General features: G+C 38.7%; 1 protein-coding gene and 1 pseudogene across 1 annotated transcript; both read left to right on the top strand.

Annotated features, from left to right (window-relative positions):
* LOC135092322 (dnaJ homolog subfamily C member 2-like) overlaps window positions 1-12,818 on the top strand; it is a 17,336-nt pseudogene extending 4,518 nt beyond the window's left edge.
* On the top strand, window positions 9,883-17,939 carry LOC135092321 (uncharacterized). The gene is made up of 6 exons (XM_063990775.1): window positions 9,883-9,903; window positions 10,010-10,070; window positions 13,888-14,030; window positions 14,602-14,733; window positions 16,439-16,571; window positions 17,751-17,939. Exons 1-6 carry the CDS (start codon window positions 9,883-9,885, stop codon window positions 17,759-17,761), a joined length of 501 nt encoding a protein of 166 aa, XP_063846845.1. The 3' UTR covers window positions 17,762-17,939.
* The last annotated feature ends 4,561 nt before the right edge of the window (window positions 17,940-22,500 follow it).

The raw sequence follows: 22,500 nt of genomic DNA, 5'->3' as shown, positions 1-22,500 counted from the left end.
TGAGAACTCAGCCAGCATGGTCCAGTCATAGCAACATAAGAATGGAGAAGACTGCAAAAGATTGGCTGGCCTACACTGGATAACTCCTGTACTAACCATGAAAATCTGTTATCCTCCTCTTCCCCATGCAGTCAGCCTTCCTATTGCCATCTGGCCTCTATATGCATATGCCTAGTCATCTAACCTCATGATATCACTTATGGTGTAGGTGCTGACCACATGAATGCTAAGCCTGTTCTATTTGTCCACTACTCTGTGAACCAGTTCTTACTAAGCTCTTTTCAAAACCTAAACTTATCTAGCATATATAGTTCTGTCTTGATTGTTCACTATGAGAGCATCACTTACCTCTGTCATTTATTTGATTAGTATCTTTCTTTTATATATTGATACATTTCTACAACATTGCCTTTCAGGACCAGGATCATTATGCAGTACTGGGACTCCGAAAGCACAGGTACAAGGCCTCTGATGATGACATCAAAAGAGCGTGTAAGTCCTGGTGGCATCTGGAGCTAGAGTGTATAGTGTACTGAGTACCAAGTTTTAGTGCACCTGCTGTTTGAAGGTATTTTTATAGTGCCAGTTTTCAGTTGCAGTGTCAGCCCTTTTAGTCTTGGTATTTTTATTTTATTTGTATATTTTCAATAACTACATTTTATTTGTGCCTTGCTATGGATGTATGTGGTTGGCTTTGCTATACCAAAGCTCCTGGGGTGTAGTATGGTGGTTTGAGACTATGACTATGGCCACACTGGCAATGGTTGTGAGCAAGCAGGTGAGTGTGATAAATGGTGAGAAAAGTGGGAGCATTGTACCAAATAAGTGTGGCCACACTGACAGTGAGTGGGCGTGGGCGAGCTGTGTCTTCCTGTGGCCCACAGCGAGGAGCATTGTCAGTTGACTTTTGTCAATCATCTGGCACAGGCAGTTTGTTGCCTGCTATTGACATTGCATGGCTAATTATTGAAGTTTTGCTCACACCAATCATTTGGGATACATTTGCTAAAGTAGAACCCAAAGGGAATGCCATCATGTTGTTTGTAGTAATTACTATTAATTATGAAACCATGCCCATAACTGTTAGCTTTAACAAGCTCTTGAATTGTAGCTAGGTGGTGCATACAGAAGAGCAGAGAGAATGTGTCTGAAGAATAGTTGGCGCCCCTATGGCTATGAGTGTGAATGATATTTGTAAGAGTGTGTGGTGGTTTGTCTGGGCCACCCCATGTGGGATTGGCAACCTGATATATAGATAGATAGATAGATAGACATTATATTTTCTGATCATTGGTTTTATGCTAAGATATCTGTAAGTCTAATATAATAATTAGCATTCCCTTTGGTACGTGCTTAAAACAGGATGACCCAACACTTGGGTAAAGGAATGAGAGTGCAGCATTAGTGTGCACTTCCGTCCATTGTGTTACTCCTCACAGACCGCACGATGGTTCTGTGGCACCACCCAGACAAGCGGCGAGCAGCTGGGGAGGAGGTGAGGGATGACGATGACTACTTCACCTGCATCACCAAAGCCTATGAGATTCTCGGGGACCCCATCAAGCGACGCTCCTGGGAGTCGGTGGACCCAGAGTTTGATGACGAGGTGCCGGCTGTCAGTGCACACAATAAGGCAAACTTCTTCCAGGTAAGCGCTGATCCCCACTAAGAAGAAAATTTATTCCACAAAGAATTCAAAGGTCTTTTAACTCCATGTCATACTGTAATGTCAAATATATGTGCACACAAGGCAAGCGCTAACTCCTATTAGGAAGAAAAATGACTCAACAAAGAATTGAAAGTTCAGTATTCATTGCTATTTGGTACATCTTTTCTTTACCACTAACCACTCTGGGACAATTCTTCACATTCTACAGCCATCTCCAAACATTATACTGGCTAGAAATTGCAAAAAATCTATTCCTTTTCACCGCTTTTTTCTTGCAGGTGGTTATAAAGATTGTATACATTACTTGTAGTGGTGTGGATGATTACATATCACTGAAGGGATTAACTCCATCTCATATTGTAATGTCAGGTCTATATATTAGATTATATAACTCTCTCTCTCTCTCTCTCTCTCTCTCTCTCTCTCTCTCTCTCTCTCTCTCTCTCTCTCTCTCTCTCTCTCTCTCTCTCTCTCTCTCTCTCTCTCTCTCTCTCTCTCTCTCTCTCTCTCTCTCTCTCTCCATCTTCTTCAGTCTCCACCACATCTTTGTAAGGCACAGTGTTGCATTGCAGATTTTCACAGGGGTGTTTGAGTGCAATGCTCGTTGGTCCACCCACAAGCACGTTCCTGGCTTGGGCAAACCTGATGACACCAAACAAAAGGTCAGTCCAGATTAGCAGATTAAGTAACTGGAGAGAGTGATTGGCCTGTACAGTCACATCAATCTCCCTTGTACTGTTTTAGAAGTGAGATTACTAGTAGCAGAAATGCAAGTAGATATTTGGTGACAGTTTACTTTTTATAGTTACCATCATCATATGCTATGTTGATGGAAAGATAGACCAGTAATTTTGAAAGTTTGTTTAAAATATCATACACTATAATTTTCCTCAGCATAGAGGGTCCAGTAACTTACACATAAAACATCATTTCAAGATTTCTTTATGAATAGTGTTTATTTTGTATTGTTAACCGACTTAATTTTCATCACTGTGCAGGTTGATCGCTTCTATGGATTCTGGTACGACTTTGATTCCTGGCGAGAGTTTTCATATCTGGATGAGGAGGAAAAGGAGAAGGGACAGGAGTGAGTCTTCACTATTTGTATGTCTGGTCTTTTTAGAGTTATGTGTATTCCACTCCAGCCTTGCTTTATCTTCCCAAAGGCAGCAAAAATGGTGAAATTTGTATCTTGAAACATTAACATTGAATAAAATTTTAATTGAATAAGGAAATAATGCCCAAACTTAAGCCTAGACTTGACATTGGAAAAAATAACAAGAAAATTTAATATGGCTAGACAGAATACCCAGACTTATGGCAAGGAAAACTGGCACTGACATTGTTCTGATTGCTTTAACTGGTCATTTTAGTTTCTTTGAATATTTTGTAACAGTGCAATGTGATTGCAATGTTGTGGTCGCCTTCCCTTCTTTAAATCAGTCAATCTTGCCAGCCGGGAGGAGCGTCGATGGATAGAGAAGCAGAACAAGGTAGAGCGAGCGAGGCGTTGGAAGGAGGAGATGGGTCGATTGCGCAGGCTAGTTGACAATGCATATGCCTGTGACCCAAGGATAGCCAAGTATGTTTCGTTACTTATTACTGATTTTGTGTATTTTCATTGTATCCCAATAAAAGTTGAAATTTTGTGCATTATCCCAAGAGATATTTATCACAAGGAGTACTTTTTTCTGTTGTTACATAATACTTCAAATTTCATTTTGATGGAAGGGTTTATGATGATTTAGATTGCAAAGAAGCTGTTCTTGTTTTACTTCTGACTCCTTATGAGGGAAAAATTAATTGCTGCTTTTGCTGTCTACTTCTGTAGCTAAAGAATGGGTAAGTTTATAGAAAAAGAGGGAAAGAGATGAAGAATTATATATATATATATATATATATATATATATATATATATATATATATATATATATATATATATATATATATATATATTTTAATTTTTTTAAGATTTAAAGAAGAAGACAAGGAAAGAAGACTGGCTCAGAAAAAGGCAAAAGCAGAGGCAATCAGGCAAAAACAAGAAGAGGAGGAGAGGGTGAGTGCACATTGTGATCTCCAGTATTAGCACCAGGCCAATCTCTAACTACTCTCGGACACATATATGCATTGATTTCTACAACAGACCAAGGCTTCACATTTTTCTCATTGATTTGTATTTTTCATGTCTTATGCTCGGAAATGCCATATATTTTGAAATACCATGCTATGTTGTCTTTTTTTTTAATGATATGTCTTCCTAATGTGTAAATTTGGTGTTTTCAGGTAAGGCAGGAAGCTGAGGAAGCAGAGAGAAAGAAAAGAGAAGCAGAGGAGGCAGAGCAAAGAGCAAAACAGGAGGTAGAAAAGAAGGAAAGAGAGGTGCTGAAGAAAGCATTCAAAAAAGAGAGGAAGGTGAGGAGGAGGGTAGAATCTGCTTGACATGTAAGAACTTACCACACACTTGTCTTTGACGCTTAAACTGCTGTGATCGCTAACATAATCAAAAATTCTCCTGACAAATATATTGAATTTTCGTGGTGCACTTTCTTTCTAGTGTGTTCTAACTGACTGTCTTCAGCCTCTTTTTCATCACTGCAGTGTTGAGTCTCTTGCTACCTCCTACTGCTATTTTCATGGCAACTGCTCTTCTGATCTTGCTAACTGCATGCCTCACTGCACAAGTCTTTCTTCTTTCTTTCATCTCTATTCTGTCTACCTCTTTAATGCAAGAGTTAACCATTATTCTCAATCATTCATCCCTATCTCTGGTAAACTCTGGAACTCCCTGTCTGCTTCTGTATTTCCACCTTCCTATGACTTGAACTCTTTCAAGAGCGAGGTTTCAAGGCACTTACCCTGTTTGTTTGACTAACACTTGACTGTGTTCAGGAGCCAGCACCTCAGTGGGCCTCTTTCTTCTTTTTTTTTTTTTTCAGTCTTTGTTGTCCTTGGCCAGTGATCCTCCAATATATATATAAAAAAAAAATAATAATAATAATGATGATGATGATAATAATAATAATGATAATAATAATAATAATAATAATAATAATAATAATAATAATAATAATAATAATGATCCCTGGCTATGGCAAGCAAGCCCACTACATTATATCCTTTCCTCCTCCTGTTCCTTTCCTCTCCCCTTTCACTTTCATCTTGTCGCAGTCCTCCCTTCCTGTCACCTGCCCCTATAGTTCTCATGACTCATGCCTGGAGCCATCATTCTACCTGGCAAGTCTTTTTTTTTTTTTTTTTTTTTTTTTTTTTTTTTATCATTCATTTTAAGGCTACAAAATTTGCTAAAAAAAAAAGAAAAACTAAAAATGAAACTCTACCCACTTTCATCTTCTGTAACATTTCACATTAAAATATTCTCATTCATTATATACTTTCAGATTTATATTTTTTTCCTTTTTCTTTGATGTCATTTTTTAAATGATTTTGATACAGTTCCTGTTCATAAGGGGCTGAGAGGACTGCATTTGTATTAGAAAGATGGAAAGAGCATTAAATTTAGTGTTCAAATGTGTAAATTAATTTGGAAACTAAAAAAATATATATACAAATTATGATTGCCTGTATTTTGTTCACGTAAATAATTTTAAAAAGCAACGTGAAATAGAATAAAGCACACATTCTTTGTCATTGCATAGATGTGATGGTGACAGTGATAAAGAACATCTCTGTATCTGTCTATCTTTATTTGACACCTCTTGATAAATACTCCATGAGGACATAACTGCAACAGATTTCTCTATTTAGTCCTGCCCTTGTATTCCCTTCCTCTTTGCTCTGAACTTCACATACTCTCTCTTCACCCTTTCCTCACATATTTCAGTAACATTTTTTATGCAAGATCTTTGGTCAAGGGCAATAAAAAGGGGGAAAGAAAGTCCACTGAGATGCTAGTCCCAAAAGAAAGATCATAAGGATTATCCAGAATTGTTGGATAAGTGTTTTGAAAAGTTGGAACCAGCCATTTTAAAGAGTTCAAGTTATAGGAAGGAGGATCTTCTGGAGCAGGCAGGGAGTTCCAGAGTTTACTAGAAAAAAAATAGCAGTAAAAAGATAGCAAGATATGCAACATTGCAGCAATAACAGAGAGGCTGAAAATCATTAGTATAGTATCCTCTATTCCCAGATGCTGCGGACTCTCTGTAAGGACAACAGTTACTTTGCATCAGAGGAGGGGGAGCGAGTGCAGACCATGACAGATGTGGAGCTGCTGTGTGAGGCACTGGAGCTGACCCGCCTAGAGGAACTCAACAAGGAACTAGCACAAGTGGCCCAGGACAAGATGCAAGGGTGGGAGGTACTCATGAAGGAGGTGAGGGAGGATCAACAGTAGTAGTAGTAGTAGTAGTTAATTGACAAAGGTGAGTGAGAGAGATCAACAGTAGTAGTAATAGCAGTAGTAATTTTTTGACACAGGAGGTGAGTGTGGAGGGCCAACAGTAGTAGTAGTAGTAGTAGTAGTAGCAGTAATTGTTGCTTATATAAAAAAAAAAAAAACATAATTTTTGTCATTCTTAAATCAAAAAATTTCCTAAGCCTTGAACCCAAAAGCTGCTCCAACAGACATATGGGTATCTGCATCACTTTTGAAATGAACTATGTTAGGTCTATTTAAGTCATGTTACATTACCTTATCTGATTAGCTAAATCTAAAGTAGCATAAAGCAAGCTAATCTAAATTAGAACAATCCACCCCAAATGATCTGGATATTCTGTATGACCTGTTTTCCCTAGGATAGTCAAACCTTTCAGACTATTTCTCCACTGATAGTTATGATTAGTACAAGGAGTCCTTGGTGTATGACAGTCTTGACTTTTGTCCTTCATATGTTTCTTTTACAGGCACAATAGTTATGTGTTTATGTCCTAGACTATGACTTTACAGTACAACAGTATTAGTATTAGTGATTGACATACTGCAGGTAGCTTACTTATGCTGGTTCTGACCTATGCAGAAAATCAGTTTGTAACATGGCATAGGAACAGAACTCTGTCATAACTTGAGGACCCCCTGTAACACTTCTTTGCCTTCTCTCTCTGTTGTAGGTGAGTGAGGTGCGCAACAGGATCAAAAAGGAGAGGGAGGAGGTGGCAGCAGCGGCAGCAAGGGGAGGGGGTGGAGGAGGAGGGGAAGGTTCATCACTCAAAGTCTGGAATCAAGATGACCTCCAGCTGCTCATCAAAGCCGTCAACCTCTTCCCTGCCGGCACAACAAAGAGGTGAGCTGGTTCATGTGTGTGTGTGTGTGTGTGTAAATTGCTTCTTTTTATATATTTTTTGATATCTTATTATTATTGGTGGTCCACAAGGCTGTCCCTTTCCACTGGGGCTGACAGGGCTAAGAGTGTGAATGACGTGTCATTCACCTACATTCGTCTGCTGGTCACCAAACCAGCTGTTCCCCATATGGAAAGAGGTCAGAGCTTGTAGTGATTGATCTTTGGGTAGGACTGAGACCATTCACACACCGCACACTGGGACAGTGAGGCCATAACCCTTCAGGTTACATCCTGTACTTACTTGCTGCTAGGTGAACAGGGGCTACACATGAAGAGATTCTCCCAGGACTTGAACCCATGCCTTCTCGGTTGTGAGCCGAGCATGCTGACACTAAGTGGTGTGCATGTGTGTGTGTGTGTGTGTGTATGTGTGTGTGTGTGTGTGTCTGTGTGTGTGTGTGTGTGTGGTGCCTTGTCTGGGCCAGCTGATGTGAGATTGCTGGCCTAGTATATAAATAGATGGGTTTTTTAAGCTTTAATATTTTATTTGATTGATTTATTGCCTTATTCTTGTGTTTCCATGTGTGTTTTAAAATGACTAATATCAAGGTTGTTATCTGATCCCTACTACTGTTCTCTACATACACACCATTTAGGTCTTCACGTGGTATGGGGAATATAACAAAGGTGACATTTATAAAATTCTCAGGATCATAATTAGGATAGAACAAGACACAATGGGTTCAAGCTTGAAAATAGTTAGAGAGGAAGAAATTGGTCCTCAGATGGAGTAGTAGATGAATGGAATGGACTCAGTAATCAGGTTGTTAGTGCTGAGTCATTGGGGAGCATTAAAGGATTAGACAAATTTATGGATGGGAATGATAGGTGGATATAGGTAGATATGTTTCATACAAGGATGGCTTCTTGCAGCTCCCTTAATGTTAGGTTATGTTTTTATGCATTGCTGTACTTAGAGGAACTCTTTGAACCCTCCATGCTGCAGGTGGGAGGTTGTGGCAGAGTATATCAACCAACACAGCCACCAGCATCACCAGGCTGGCCAAGGAGGTGCTCAATAAGGCCAAGGAGCTGCAACACTCAGACAAGCACATGAGGGAGGCAGCCAACAAGAATGCCTACCACAGCATGGAGAAGGCACAGGCTCGGCAGGTGATCAGCGACACCACAGCCTCCCAGAGATATGACAGTGAGTTCTTGCTGTTATGCTGACATTCAGATCATTCTTTTGCATCTTTGTGTAGTTTTATATCATGTTGATGCTTGGGTAATTTCTCATTTCTCTTTTTATACTAATTAATTATTACCATGAGTCTTCTCTGTATGAACTCAAGAGCTTTCTCCCTTCTCTGTGTAACTGCTGTGAATTGTCTTTTAGCTCTATGCAATATCACCAGCTGAGCTGTGAATCAATTCCAAGATATTTTAAGAAAAAACATGTTTTTAGGCTGATGTTAGATCTTTCCTTTGTGCAGCACCACAGGAGATGCTGGGGATGAACACTGCTGCTTGGGGAGCTGAGGAACAGAGGTTGCTGGAGCAAGCCCTCAAGACCTATCCAGTCTCTACTCCTGACCGCTGGGACCGCATTGCCAAGTGTGTCCCCAACCGAACCAAGAAAGACTGCATGAGGCGCTATAAGGTCTGTATATGTGTGTGTGTGTGTGTGTTTGTGTGTCTGGTGATGTGTTGCTTGCTATTCCCTGTATGTGAGATTGTGGAGAAAACAAATCAGGTTTATCTTGTTTATGGAGTGACACTCTCTCTCTCTCTCTCTCTCTCTCTCTCTCTCTCTCTCTCTCTCTCTCTCTCTCTCTCTCTCTCTCTCTCTCTCTCTCTCTCTCTCTCTCTCTCTCTCTCTCTCTCTCTCTCTCTCTCTCTCTCTCTCTCTCTCTCTCTGATGCATTTATCTTTTGATCTGCTTTTATCTTTGTGGTCCCTCCATAAATGCATGGAGATGTAAGTGCTGTGTGTGTGTGTGTGTGTGTGTGTGTGTGTGTGTGTGTGTGTGTGTGTGTGTGTGTGTGTGTAGTGAAGGTTTTATATATGTGTGTGTGTGTGTATGTATGTAGTGAAGGTTTTATATAGTACACAGTAGACACTGATGTTATTGTAACTTTTAAGTCTTATTCTCATATGATGGCATTTCAGGAGCTTGTTGAGATGGTGAAGGCAAAGAAGGCGGCTCAGGCTGCTGCAATGGGAAAGAAGTGAGGAGCCAAACCCTGCTGTCTTCTTTCCTTTGTGAGTTCAGATGTAGCAAATTCTTGTAGCTGTTGTGTGAAGCAATATTGCTATCTGAAAATCTATCTCTTGTTCTATTTTTAAGCATTATGTCTCAGCAGTGCCACTTTTGGACTACCTGAATTGGAGGGGCAGCTACATATATTGATGGGGACACAAAAGTGTAGCTAGGGATCTGTTTCTTTCCCCTCCACTTCTCCCTTTCTCTCCTTTATAACCTCATCCCCCAACTCTTCCATCTCTTCCATCACACTTCACTTCCACTGCTTGCAATAAGTTGTTATGCAAAAAGCAAAATTAACACTTGGAAAAGTATTTTTAAGTGCTATGGGAAAACTGCTAATATTGAAAATTAATGTTGATAAGTGCAGAATTCTATACATTGCAGAAAGCAGATGCAAAACAGCATGTGCTTTTCCTTATCATCATAGTGTAGCTCTGGAGGACAGAAGGGCAATCTCCATTAATATGGCAGTAGCCACAAGGAAGCCACTTCCTGAAGAATGAATGGATCTGTGGCAGTTGTATAAAAAATTACAAGACGTGTGAAAAAGTGTGCGGTGATTGTGACTATAATAAGAAGTAATATGCAATGATGACCATGTGATTGCATACAAATGTGTACCTTCTTAATTTTCTAAAGGAAAACTACAGTCTTAAGTTTGATTTTAAAGTAACACTAAATTTACAAGGTGGGTAAGAGTAAAGATGCCACATGAAGAGCTGCAGGTAAATGCTGTGATTAGTGTAGATCCTAATGAAGAGTTACCATAGAAAATACACAAACATCATTGAGACAATAGTTGTGACTTAACATGCTTATACACATTCACAGGTCCTTGATACACATGATTCAAGCCTGACACTTGAGGAATATTACTTTGTAAGTAATGGAGGTGCAGCTCAGAGGTGTTTCAGAATATAGCTCTCAGTGGCTGATGCATGGAATAAGTTCATGATGTGCGATTCAGTACCTCAAATAAGTGACTCAGTCTGTGATATAAGTAATAATGCAAGCTGTTGAATCATGGATGTGCGCCTCAGAATGTGTGACCTCGTAGCTTTGCCCGGACCAGCATAGTCAACCCTAACCTAGGCCAACACAGCCAGTAATAGCTTTGTGAAACACCAAAATATAGATAATCATTATTATCATCTGCAGCCACCATGCTCACCCACCACCTACACAAAATTTAATGTCTTCCACTGGTATATATATAATATATATATATATATATATATATATATATATATATATATATATATATATATATATATATATATATATATATATATATATATATACATATATATATACATATATATATATATATATATATATATATATATATATATATATATATATATATATACTCGTATATATATATATATATATATATATATATATATATATATATATATATATATATATATATATATATATATATATATATATATATATATTATGGTCATGTGTGTGTGTGTGTGTGTGTGTGTGTGCTATAATTTTTGTTCATTGTTCGCATCTCGCTATGCACTCTACCTTCCATCATATCTTCAGTTTTAAGCCTTTCGTAACGACATCATAAATTTGTGGTTTGACTTTTATTTATTTATTTATTTATTATTTGTAGATCAAACCTGCTGTTTGGGTGTTCCTTTTTCACGTGATCGCATATCAGGGTCTTCTTTGAAGTATAAAGCACCACGTTATCTGCGACCTTTGATTTGTGACAGATATCATATGGTCATTATTAATAAAAGGAAGCAGATGGTAATAGTGAACTGCATTACATAACCACGCATCTGTCGCTTTGATAAACCAAAATGCAGTATTTCTGCTACTACTACTACTACTACTACTACTACTACTACTAGTAGTAGTAGTAGTAGTAGTAGTAGTGGTAATAGCTGTAGTAGTACAAATACTATTTCATATGACACAGAGACATGAGAAATAATAATAATAATAATAATAATAATAATAATAATAATAACAGTAAAATTATACGAACTTAACACTGTTAGGCTCGTAGTGCGGAAGGTTGGCGGGCAGTAGCGGCCAATCAGACAGACGGACGTGTAGGGGAACTAAAACTACAGATAGCGACCTGATATCTACCCCGCCAGCCTTCATGATTGCGCTGAGGTACCCCGCCACCCAGATAAACCTCATTTGGCCCCAAGCCCACTGCACACACACGGTAATTCTTGTAGTGGTGTAATTGTAATGGGCGATTGTTGTTTATTTACTAAGTGGGTGATAGTGTGTAGGATTGAGATCGTGGTGTGATGGTGGGTTATAGTGGGGGTGGTGTGGGTTATTGACACTATAACGCAACACTGCACACACAAACAGACGGTAAATTTTCTAGTGATGTAGTAGTAATGGACTGGTGTGGGTTATGCATATTGAGAAATGGGTGGTGGTTGGTAGGATTGAGGTCATTACTATCGGAATGGGGCTGGTGGTTGTGGACAGTACTGTGGGATACGTACACTTTATATTAAGCAACACAACACACGTTACCTCATTTCCACACACAACTCGCCCCCGTGGACAGTTATGGTTTGTCATTTGCCAGTCATCCTCTATTTATACTTGTACACGTCAAGACGAGCCCTGCGGCAGACAAAACAGACTTAGTACTGAGTGATGACAAGCTCTCAGGTGCTGGTTTGTTTATCTCCCTCAGTGCGGTGATGTGACTGATTTTGTGGCGTCAGCTGATAGTCTGAGATGGCAAGGTGGCATCTGTCAACAGCAGTCGGGTGTCTCCTGCAACAGTGAAAGCATTTGTAAACAAAGTCAAGTGCCACGTGAGAGCCTTGACTTTCTTGTCTGTATAGCTGTGTAAATAGGGTGAAGCGGTTCTTGGCTTGTGTTGTCTTTAGTATAGAAATGCTTAAACTTTTAGAGAGGATGGCTTGCTGCTGTTGACAGTTGCCACTTCACAGACTGAGAATGATGCCTTCATACTGTAAAAATCTTAAACATTGCAACAACACAATAGGTATAGAAATTAATTGCAGTACTGTATAGTAGGTTAAAAATTGCACATGTATGGGAATGAACATGTGGCAATGGAAGTTGTGGCTGTCTTGAGCTGTTTTATCCAGTACACTCATCATAGGGCCTGGGTGAGCCACAGGTTGTGATGTATGGCAATACACTTCTCATCAGTGATCAAGCTTTTGGAATCACCTTATAGAAGTATTACAGCATCCTTCTCATTATTATGAGATTTTCATCTTTCTGCTTTGAAACCAGCTTGCAGTGACCTCACATTTCTGGTCAGTCAATCTCTGCTTTAGCAAGAGTGACTACAATGTTTCATTGAGTGAAGAGTCACGTACCGTGACCTTTGAGCTGCTGTAGGTTCAACTCGCTAGTATTGGTTAGAGGCAGTTATGATGTAGGGGCATAAATGTAATGCTTGTGCAGTGCCTCCTTTTGTAACGTGTCATGCCATTCTTGATGTGATCAGTGCAGGATGATAAGACCCGGGTCACATTGACTCCATGTATTAATTGAATCGATCAGATCCTGAGAACGTGAGAGAATGTGAACCAATTCTCATGAGGGTAGAAAGTAAACTGGTAATGTACAGCTCAGCCTTACAGAAACAACATTGCAGATTTATGTCAGTGCACAGATTTACTTATCCTTTAACTGACCATGCAGATGAATTTGTCTGCCCATGAAGCTTATTAAGTAGGAAAAATCTACAGTTTTTGCCATGTCTACTTGGATGAATTTGTTGCCTATCATTCTCTCTCTCTCTCTCTCTCTCTCTCTCTCTCTCTCTCTCTCTCTCCTCTCTCTCTCTCTCTCTCTCTCTCTCTCTCTCTCTCTCTCTCTCTCTCTCTCTCTCTCTCTCTCTCTCTCTCTCTCTCTCTCTCTCTCTCTCTCTCTCTCTCTCTCTCTCTCTCTCTCTCTCTCTCTCTCTCTCTCTCTCTCTCTCGTTTTAGGTATTGGGACCATAGCGTCTGTCAGGAGCCAATATATTTTTTGGGATTCTTTTTAATAAGCATTCTTTTCCTCTTTAAAGAACATCTTACAGTTTCATTATCAGATTACTGAGTATAGTGTTTATCACTGAGCTCATGAAATATCTTATCAACTATTTTGCCTGTGATAAGGATTAAGATGATGTGACACTGCTCTACTTGAGATGATATCCTCTCTGTGATATCTATGATGACTCCAACATACATCTTTGATTTTTTTATATTTTTTATGTGATGAGACTGGTTTTGCTGCATCACCATTGATGCATCTGATAGTTTAAGTGTATCTGCAGATTTTGACAGTTGCTTTTGTGGGATTCTAAGAACTGACTTGCTTGAACAAAAAACTGCCTTGATGCTGGTGACTTATTTGATGATGTGTTGAGCTTTATTTATCACAAGGTACTTGAGGCATTCTCAGTCTGGGATATCTGCAGTTTAACGTACATAAGAAATTTACAGCATACATACTTCATTGTTAACTGAATAGTATTGTCTTGTGATCTGGTGCCTGTGTATTTGTTTTTCATATGCTTCCTGTGGGAGTTGTTTCAACACCTCAATAGATTGCTTGCACAAGTTAGTACTTAGACAGGAGGATTGACAGCACACCCATGCTTATGTTCCCTTTTCAGGTGTTGCCCTTTAGGTAGTGAGGGAGAGACAGGTACCCAGCAGGAGCAGTAGTGGTAACAACAGCAGGATGGGGAGCTTCAGCAAGGATCCTGCCATACTCCTGCTATGAGCTCGGCCACTGCTGGAAACACTCGTGCTCCTCAGCCTCCTTTGAAATCTGTATCATTGGGTTCATTGAAAGCATCAAAATCTATGGTGTGGTGTACTTGGTATGTGACCTTTTTTTTTTTTTTTTTTTTTATGTTAGAGGGATAATATCCTCATTGTGTCTAGTAAACTGTTCTAGCAACTGCACTGGCTTCCTAAGCTTGATGGAAGTTTAGAATATAATTTAAAAAGGTAACACTTGGCAGTAAAGGGGTGATTGCGATAAAATATTGCATTGCATCTACTGTAATTTTATTTTGGCTCATTAGAATTATCTACAGTTACTGAAAATGTGTGTGATGGTGTCATTAGGTGACAAAATGTTAAAGATTACTGTTACTATATTGGTAAAAAGAGGTGAAAATGGATTATAGCTATGCATAGAACTTTTCATATCAATTACCTTATGCCATGATAGATCTGGTGTAAGTAGAGTGTGAGGTGAAGGGGAATATGATTTTGCTTTCTGGCTTCAAAAGTGGAAGGAAGACTTTGATCAGGAGTTAATAATTTTACTTGCTTGCTTTCTTTATTTCTCCTTTTCTTTCCTTTTTCTTTTGAATTGGGAATGACACTTTGTATTTTGAGGTTTATCTTTGTAATATTAATGACTTGCATTTGTTTGCCCTGCAGCTAACCAGTCTTGTGAATGCTCGGAAAATAAGTATGAAGTATGGAAAAAAAGCTCTTGAAGAACTACTTAACATCAGTTTGTTTCCTGACAGTCAATGCTTTTGGGTACATTGGCTCCTACTGTGTTGTCAGGTGAGCATGCCAGATGTGGCCTTTCCCATGCACATGTTGGGGCAGTTTGGAAGTAGTAAGTGTAATATACATGCTATTATACTGAGTGTGTCATGCTTGCTTTTACTCTGGGAAATTTATATGAAACCATGGAGTTGCATAACAAAGTAATCTTTTTCTGTTTATTTACTTATTTGTTTATTTATTTTTTATGTTTTTGTGCATGGATAGTCAATTAATTAAGATATAGTATAGTTTATGTGAATGAATACACATTTAAGTAGTCAGTGGTCATAGTGTGTTGTGATCAGCTCCCACAATTCTTGTTACTACACAAACCAAGTATAGTGCATGAGTTCTTGTTGGTTAGTTTGGAGAGAGGAGGTGACCATAGGATATTGATGAAGGACAGCCATTGAAGCACTTCATCATTAGCATATAAAATGACAAAAAAATTAGTATTTTCCAGTTGGAACAAGATAAAATACTGTAAAATTAGTATTTTCCTGTTGGAACAAGATAAAATACTGTAAAATAGAAAATACTGTATTTGACAGTTTATAAGACATATGGGGTTATAAGATGCATCTCAGTTTGGGCAGGCATTGAAAAAAAAAAAAAAGATAAATAAATGGGTTTAAGCTCTGTATATGAAGTGAAGGATTTAACCTGACATTTGATGCCCTCTCATATGTATTCAGATCCTTCATATGTATTCAGATCTCTCTCTCTCCAGGAGAGAGAGAGATGCTGATTGTTAAAGGCAGTGTGTGAAGCCTGCCCACTGTCTTTGTATATACAGGTTAGGGTGTGTGTGTGTGTGTGTGTGTGTGTGTGTGTGTGGTGTGTGGTGTGTGTGTGTGTGTGAGTGTTTGTTTGTTTTGTATCCTCCACACTGCTGGTCTTAATCTAGCTTGCCAAACTAAATGAAGTCATCCACAGCCACAGCCTTATTCTTCCTTTCATTTGTATCTACACAGTCCTATGAGCAGCTCCTCCTCCTCCTCCTCCTCCTCCTCCTCCTCCTCCTCCTCCTCCTCCTCCTCCTCCTCCTCCTCCTCCTCCTCCCTTGTCTTCCTTCTATTATTCCTGTTTCCTTGTATGTCTTATTCCTCCTCCTCCTCCTCCTCCTCCTCCTCCTCCTCTTAATGTTTTCTCTTTCACTGCTGTTCATGAAAGTGTTGAAGAAATATTATTTATATCTGGCAGTGATCAGACCTCATGTACAGGTGTGGTCCCTTACTACAGACACAGCCTAAGGTAACCTAACCCAATCATTTCAGAAGGTGGAATTTGAGTCGGCCAAGCTTCAGAAATGCAGGAAGGATTAGCGGTGATGACTGCAGGCTGCCATCGACCCGCAGGTAATTACTGTCTATTTGTCTGGTCAACTGTCTATATTTATATTATTCCTGCTGGTCTGGTCTATTTTAATTATTCCTCCTGCTGAATCCACTATTTTTCTCCACTAATGTATTATTCCACTATGTCAGCCAATGTTAAATACAGTTACTTTGCATCTTTAAACTTCAGTCTTCCCTTTATGTGTGACAATAACAGTTTCAATCTTGGATATGATATGTCACTCAGTCATTCAGTCAGTCAGTCACTCAGTCACACAGTTATTCATCAATGAGTGAGTCCTACCTTCACTGTATACCCAGTGTGTATACAGTGACAGATTTCACTCACTCACTCACCCCTCCCACCTGCTTCCACCCCCCAGGTCATCACAGGAATCAAATGCAGCATCAGTATGGCTCACCAAACACTTCCCCTCACACTGGTGGTGTTGACCTGCCTTGTGAACACCTGCCCTCCTGTGTTCCTGCCCTTAATAGCCCTCCAGGTGACATCAGGTAAGTCAGACACCTATCTTTCACTTAATAGCTCTCTCAACCCCTAGTGGAAGGGCTACTACTACTACTACTACTACTACTACTACTACTACTACTACTACTACTACTACTACTACTACTACTACTACAGCTGGCCACACACATTTAAAGTCATTTTTTTAATTTTTACAAAGTTTAGACATAGACAGATAGAAGAATTTGTTTGTTGAATGCCTAATTGCCTCATTTCTGGTATTTTAATGATTTTTTAATTGTTAGGCCAAGGCGCACATTGAGACGCAGGGCAGCACAGAGCAGGGCAGACGCAGGGCAGGGCAGGGCAGGGCAGCACAGCGCAGCACAGGCGTGGTGCGCACATTGAGAAGCAGGCTGTCGTCCTGTGCGGTAGTGTTGATCATGGCTGTTGCCAAAAATTACTTTGGAAACCTTAGTTCCGATTCCGACTCAGAAAACGAGTTGGAGAAAGTAATGTTATTATATGACATTTGTAGAGCAAAGAGGTCAGTGTGGAGGAGTGAATACTTGGAGAAGAGGAAAACACATGGAGAATTTGCCCATAACTCGTTCTTATAAGTTCCTCTCATATAATCAGGATGACTAGTGTCATACAGCACTCTTTGATGGCGAACAGCCTCTATGAGTTGCTCTGTGGACGACATTGTGAGTACTAAAGAGCAAGTTGCTATCAAGCTGCGCCGCACGTGGCACAGGAAACTGCGTTTCGAACGACTGCGTCGCGCTGGCCGGCACAGGTCTGCATCTGTGCTGTGCTGTCCTGCGTGTCAATATGTGTGCTTAGGTTTTAAACCGGTGAGATGCAGTTTTCTGCCCTGCTCTGTGCTGTGTCGCCTGTGTTGCCTGCGTCTCAATGTGCGCCTGGCCTTAGGGTGTTCAAGGGTTTTTTTCATAATATTAGTGATAGTTTTGCAGGCTCTGCTTATTTATCTGTCTGTTATTTTATCTATTAATCTCTCAGTTTACCCATTTATCTAAGTATCTGCTGGACCTAACCTAACTAGGCCTATCTCTGCTTGTCTCAATGTCTTATCTGTTTACCTAATCTAACCATCTATCTCTCAGTCTATTTAACTTTGTTTAACCATTTATCTATCTCTCTATCTCAATCTATGTAACTAAGTACCTACCTAATCTAACCATCTCTATCTCTCTCTCTCTCAGAATGTGGATGAGGGGACAAGAGAGCCAGTGTTCCAAGTACCACCACCATCACCACTGCCACCACCACCACCACCACCATCAGGAGCACAGATTCACTGAAGTCTCTACCAAGATTTCTTTGAGTTTTTTGATAAATTTAACTTCCAGGAGAGAGAGAGATGCTGATTGTTAAAGGCAGTGGTGTGAAGCCTGCCCACTGTCTTTGTATATACAGGTTAGGGTGTGTGTGTGTGTGTGTGTGTGTGTGTGTGTGTGTGGTGTGTGTGTGTGTGTGTGTGTGTGTGTGTGTGTGTGAGTGTTGTTTTGTTTGGTATCCTCCACACTGCTGGTCTTAATCTAGCTTGCCAAACTAAATGAAGTCATCCACAGCCACAGCCTGATTCTTCCGTTTCATTTGGTAATCTACACAGTCCTATGAGCAGCTCCTCCTCCTCCTCCTCCTCCTCCTCCTCCTCCTCCTCCTCCTCCTCCTCCGCCTCCTCCACCTCCTCCTCCTCCTCCTCCTCCTCCTCCTCCTCCTCCTCCTCCTCCTCCTTTGTCTTCCTTCTATTATTCCTGTTTCCTTGTATGGTCTTATTCCTCCTCCTCCTCCTCCTCCTCCTCCTCCTCTTAATGTTTTCTCTTTCACTGCTGTTCATGAAAGTGTTGAAGAAATATTAGTTATATCTGGCAGTGATCAGACCTCATGTACAGATGTGGTCCCTTACTACAGACACAGCCTAAGGTAACCTAACCCAATCATTTCAGAAGGTGGAATTTGAGTCTCTCTCTCTCTCTCTCTCTCTCTCTCTCTCTCTCTCTCTCTCTCTCTCTCTCTCTCTCTCTCTCTCTCTCTCTCTCTCTCCTCTCTCTCTCTCTCTCTCTCTCTCTCTCTCTCTCTCCTCTCTCTCCTCTCTCTCTCTCTCTCTCTCCTCTCTCTCTCTCTCTCCCTCTCTCTCTCTCTCTCTCTCTCATCTCTCTCTCTCTCTCTCCTCTCTCTCTCTCTCTCTCTCTCTCTCTCTCTCTCTCTGTTTGGAATTATACTGTATATTAAGAAATATCATTAAAGAGTGTGTGTGTGTGTGTGTGTGTAAAAAGTGTTTGCATTATTGTGCATTTTGATATTATAGCCCCAGGTTCTTAAAATTTTCTGGTTTCATGATTTATAAAGATTGCTATTTTTAATAAAGTTATTGAAATTGTTATTGAGTGTTTGTATTGAACTCTTTAGCTTTGTAATAGTGTGCGTCTCATCATGCATTCATTAATGATGTAGAGTGGAAATGTCCACTACTATCATGCATAATATCAATGCATTATTGGTTTATGTTGTTATTTGTGTATAAATTGTAAAGTTATGGGCCAGTCTATTTTAGTACAAACTAAATATCGGCTGGAAGAGAGGACAGGTAATGGCACACTAAAACACAGGAAGGGACAATGATATAACCATGCCAATTTAACAATACACAGAGGAAGAAGAATGAGAAAGCAATAAAAATGGATTATTTAATGGATGATTAATAGACCCTCATTTGTAATCTTATTTCAGGCAAGAATATTAAAAGAGACAGCTGGCTTGCCCTTTGTACTTGTTCATACGTGACAGAATGAGAGATCTAGGGGTGGGGGTGACACCTGGAAATGGGTATGATTCACGAAGGGATTGATTTATTGCTTGACTGGCTGATTAAGAAAAGAAGGCGTGGTAGTGGAGGGTGGGGGGGAAAGGCGCCCCAACTTTCCAGTCGTATATGGAGTCGAAGGGAGTTCTACAGGATTATTCATGTATTTGTTGCTTTTAGCTGTGAATTATCTGGTGGTGTAATTGTTATGACCCCGTAAGTTGATTTACTATTCATTTCGTCTTTCTGAACGCAAAATAACATGTTGTACTTCTGCCTGTTGTACACTTTCCTAAACGCAATTTAGGTCTTATTAATGTGGCATTTAAGCAGATTCACTCAGGGAATGAGAAGTAAATGATAGCTATCAAGCAGTAGATTAACTCTCTCTCTCTCTCTCTCTCTCTCCTCTCTCTCTCTCGTCTCTCTCTCTCTCTCTCCTCTTAATACGATATCTAATATAAAGAAGCAATAATATTTAAGCAAGTACACACAGTAATCTTATAGTAATTTAATGAAAACAATACCAGCAAAGAAAAATATGAGAAAATGCATAATTTACTACGAAATCCAAAATGCGAAAAAAAACCTTGCCAAATTGAACCGTCCCACGAAGGTTATGGATGGAGTTTTGATGCAATGAGCCTCAGTTTATACTTAAAACACTCAACAAATATAACACCTGCCAAAATAAATGAATAAATAAATAAAATAAATCAATAAATCAAAATAAAAACGCGAGAAAACCTTTAAATTATCACAACGCGAAAAATACACACACGCCAAACTGGATGCGTCATTACTTAATAGTCATTGGAACTGTTATCCCCCCAATAGTTTATAGCCAACCCCCCCCTCCCCCCACCTTCCCTGCCTTGAGGAACACCTTCACTTATGTCCTGCTATTGTCGTGCTATTGGCTAGATTTGAGCATTTTAACCTCGAATTCACATACACGTACATATTTATCTCTATCTCCTTGCAATAATTATAATAGTCTTCCTGGCTTAATTTTTGTTTATTCATTATTCCTTATGTGCTTATTAATTGTCATTTGTCTAATTCCCTATGTTTTAGTCTCGGTACTTTAGTTTTTTTTTTTTTTTTTTTTTTTTTTTTTTTTTTTTTTTTTACTTTCCGACTCTGGCCCCTTGCAATGAAGGGGCTTAATTGTTTATTTACTGTTCCTTACGTGTTTATTGATTATATGTGAGCTATTTATTTGATATTCATGATTTTTTAAAACTACGTATTTCTTGATATGATAGTTTTATCTTTTCCGTGTTTTCTGGCTTAAGTTTTGTTTATTATTCCTTGTTTGTGTTATTAGGTAAATAATAATTATTCGTCTTATTTCTCGTAGTTTAATGGAATTTTTAGCACTTTAATGAGTTCCTCACCAGTCATTTTATTCGAGTGAGAGAGAGAGAGAGAGAGAGAGAGAGAGAGAGAGAGAGAGAGAGAGAGAGAGAGAGAGAGAGAGAGAGAAGAGAGAGAGAGAGAGAGAGAGAGAGAGTGTCTAAATGGATAAAAAAAAAAAAAATCAGTTACAGTATTTTATTTATATACAAGAAAATGCATGATAATAATAATAATAACAATAATAATAATAATAATAATAATATTTAAATACAAGGAAAATATGTAATAATAATAATAATAATAATAATAATAATAATAATAATAATATTTAAATACAAGGAAAATATGTAATAATAATAATAATAATAATAATAATAATAATAATAATAATATTTAAATACAAGGAAAAATATGTAAATAATAATAATAATAATAATAATAATAATAATATTTAAATACAAGGAAAATGTAATAATAATAATAATAATAATAATAATAATAATAATAATAATAATAATAATAATAATAATAATATTTAAATACAAGGAAAATATGTAATAATAATAATAATAATAATAATAATAATAATAATAATAATAATAATAATAATAATAATAATAACTGCTTTTATCTTACACAGATAAATAGTTTTTATAAATAGTTTATTGACCATAAACATTGTGTACATACACCCAAAATTAAATAGAACAAGTAAAAATTTCAAAATGTAGTGAGTGACCACACAGAAGACTGGTGACAAAACCTACTAAAGTCCATTAAATGATTGGCTGTCTCAAGTTTCCACATCATCAGTTGAACACACTGCTCCTTAGCACTCAGAGATGGACAAGCTTTTCATGGCTTGTGTCAATGGAGACAACACGTGTAGGGGATTTATTTGTTTCTGTTTTTTCTCGTCCTACTCACTCTTCCTCTTGAGCCACGCCGGCTTCTTGTTATTCAGCACATGCTTGTGCTTCTTGAACACCGGTCTCATACTGGATAGAGACAGTAATGTATGGAGGTTTGACCATAACATCCCTACTACAGTGGCTCTGAGGCCACACCATCACTTGTTGCTTGTCCACTAGTAAATAATGAAGACTGCAACCCTCATGCCAGCTACACTATACAAGTATTTACAAATTAATGGTTGGATTTTCAAAAGATCTCTGATACAAGAAAGCTTATAAATATTGTGAAAGCTTCTAGTCAATGTTATATCATTTGCTTCAACAGAGGAAGAATAATTCTACAAATGAGATTTTATCAGCATTAACTTAACCATGTCATTCTAAATTATTCTACCTAGTTTCCAGGGACTTCAGCAGTGAGTAGCTTAACCAGCACACAGGAAAGACAGTGGGAAATTAAGATATAACAGGGGTGGCCACAGGAAGTAGTCCAGCCATCTCCATACCCATGAATTTTGGTTTGTGTGCCATTGGGGTGAAATCAGAGAAAGTGATGCGCATACATTTTAGTAAGATTTAAGAAGAATACTGTGAGCTTTGCAGTGTTTTCTCCTTCAGTCAGCTGCATAAAAATGACATCTGGGAAAAAATATTGATCAGTCTTTTGAAAATCCAGCTTCACCTGAGTATTACATCATTAATTAACCTTGTGTGTAAGTTAGTGCAGTACTGTATAAGTGCTAAGGTCCAGAACCAAATATTTGGTTATGCAAATATTTCTGGTAGCACTTTCCACACATGTTGCTCTATAAAAAAAATTAATGTATAATTTTGAGTGGTTTTGGTTGTGCTGTGTTAAGAGAAGTTAGT

This window comes from Scylla paramamosain, chromosome 39, assembly GCF_035594125.1.
Source record: "Scylla paramamosain isolate STU-SP2022 chromosome 39, ASM3559412v1, whole genome shotgun sequence".
NCBI classification, from domain to species: domain Eukaryota; kingdom Metazoa; phylum Arthropoda; class Malacostraca; order Decapoda; family Portunidae; genus Scylla; species Scylla paramamosain.
Note: the sequence above shows the minus strand (reverse complement) of the source record. Positions and strands in the feature narration are given on the sequence as shown.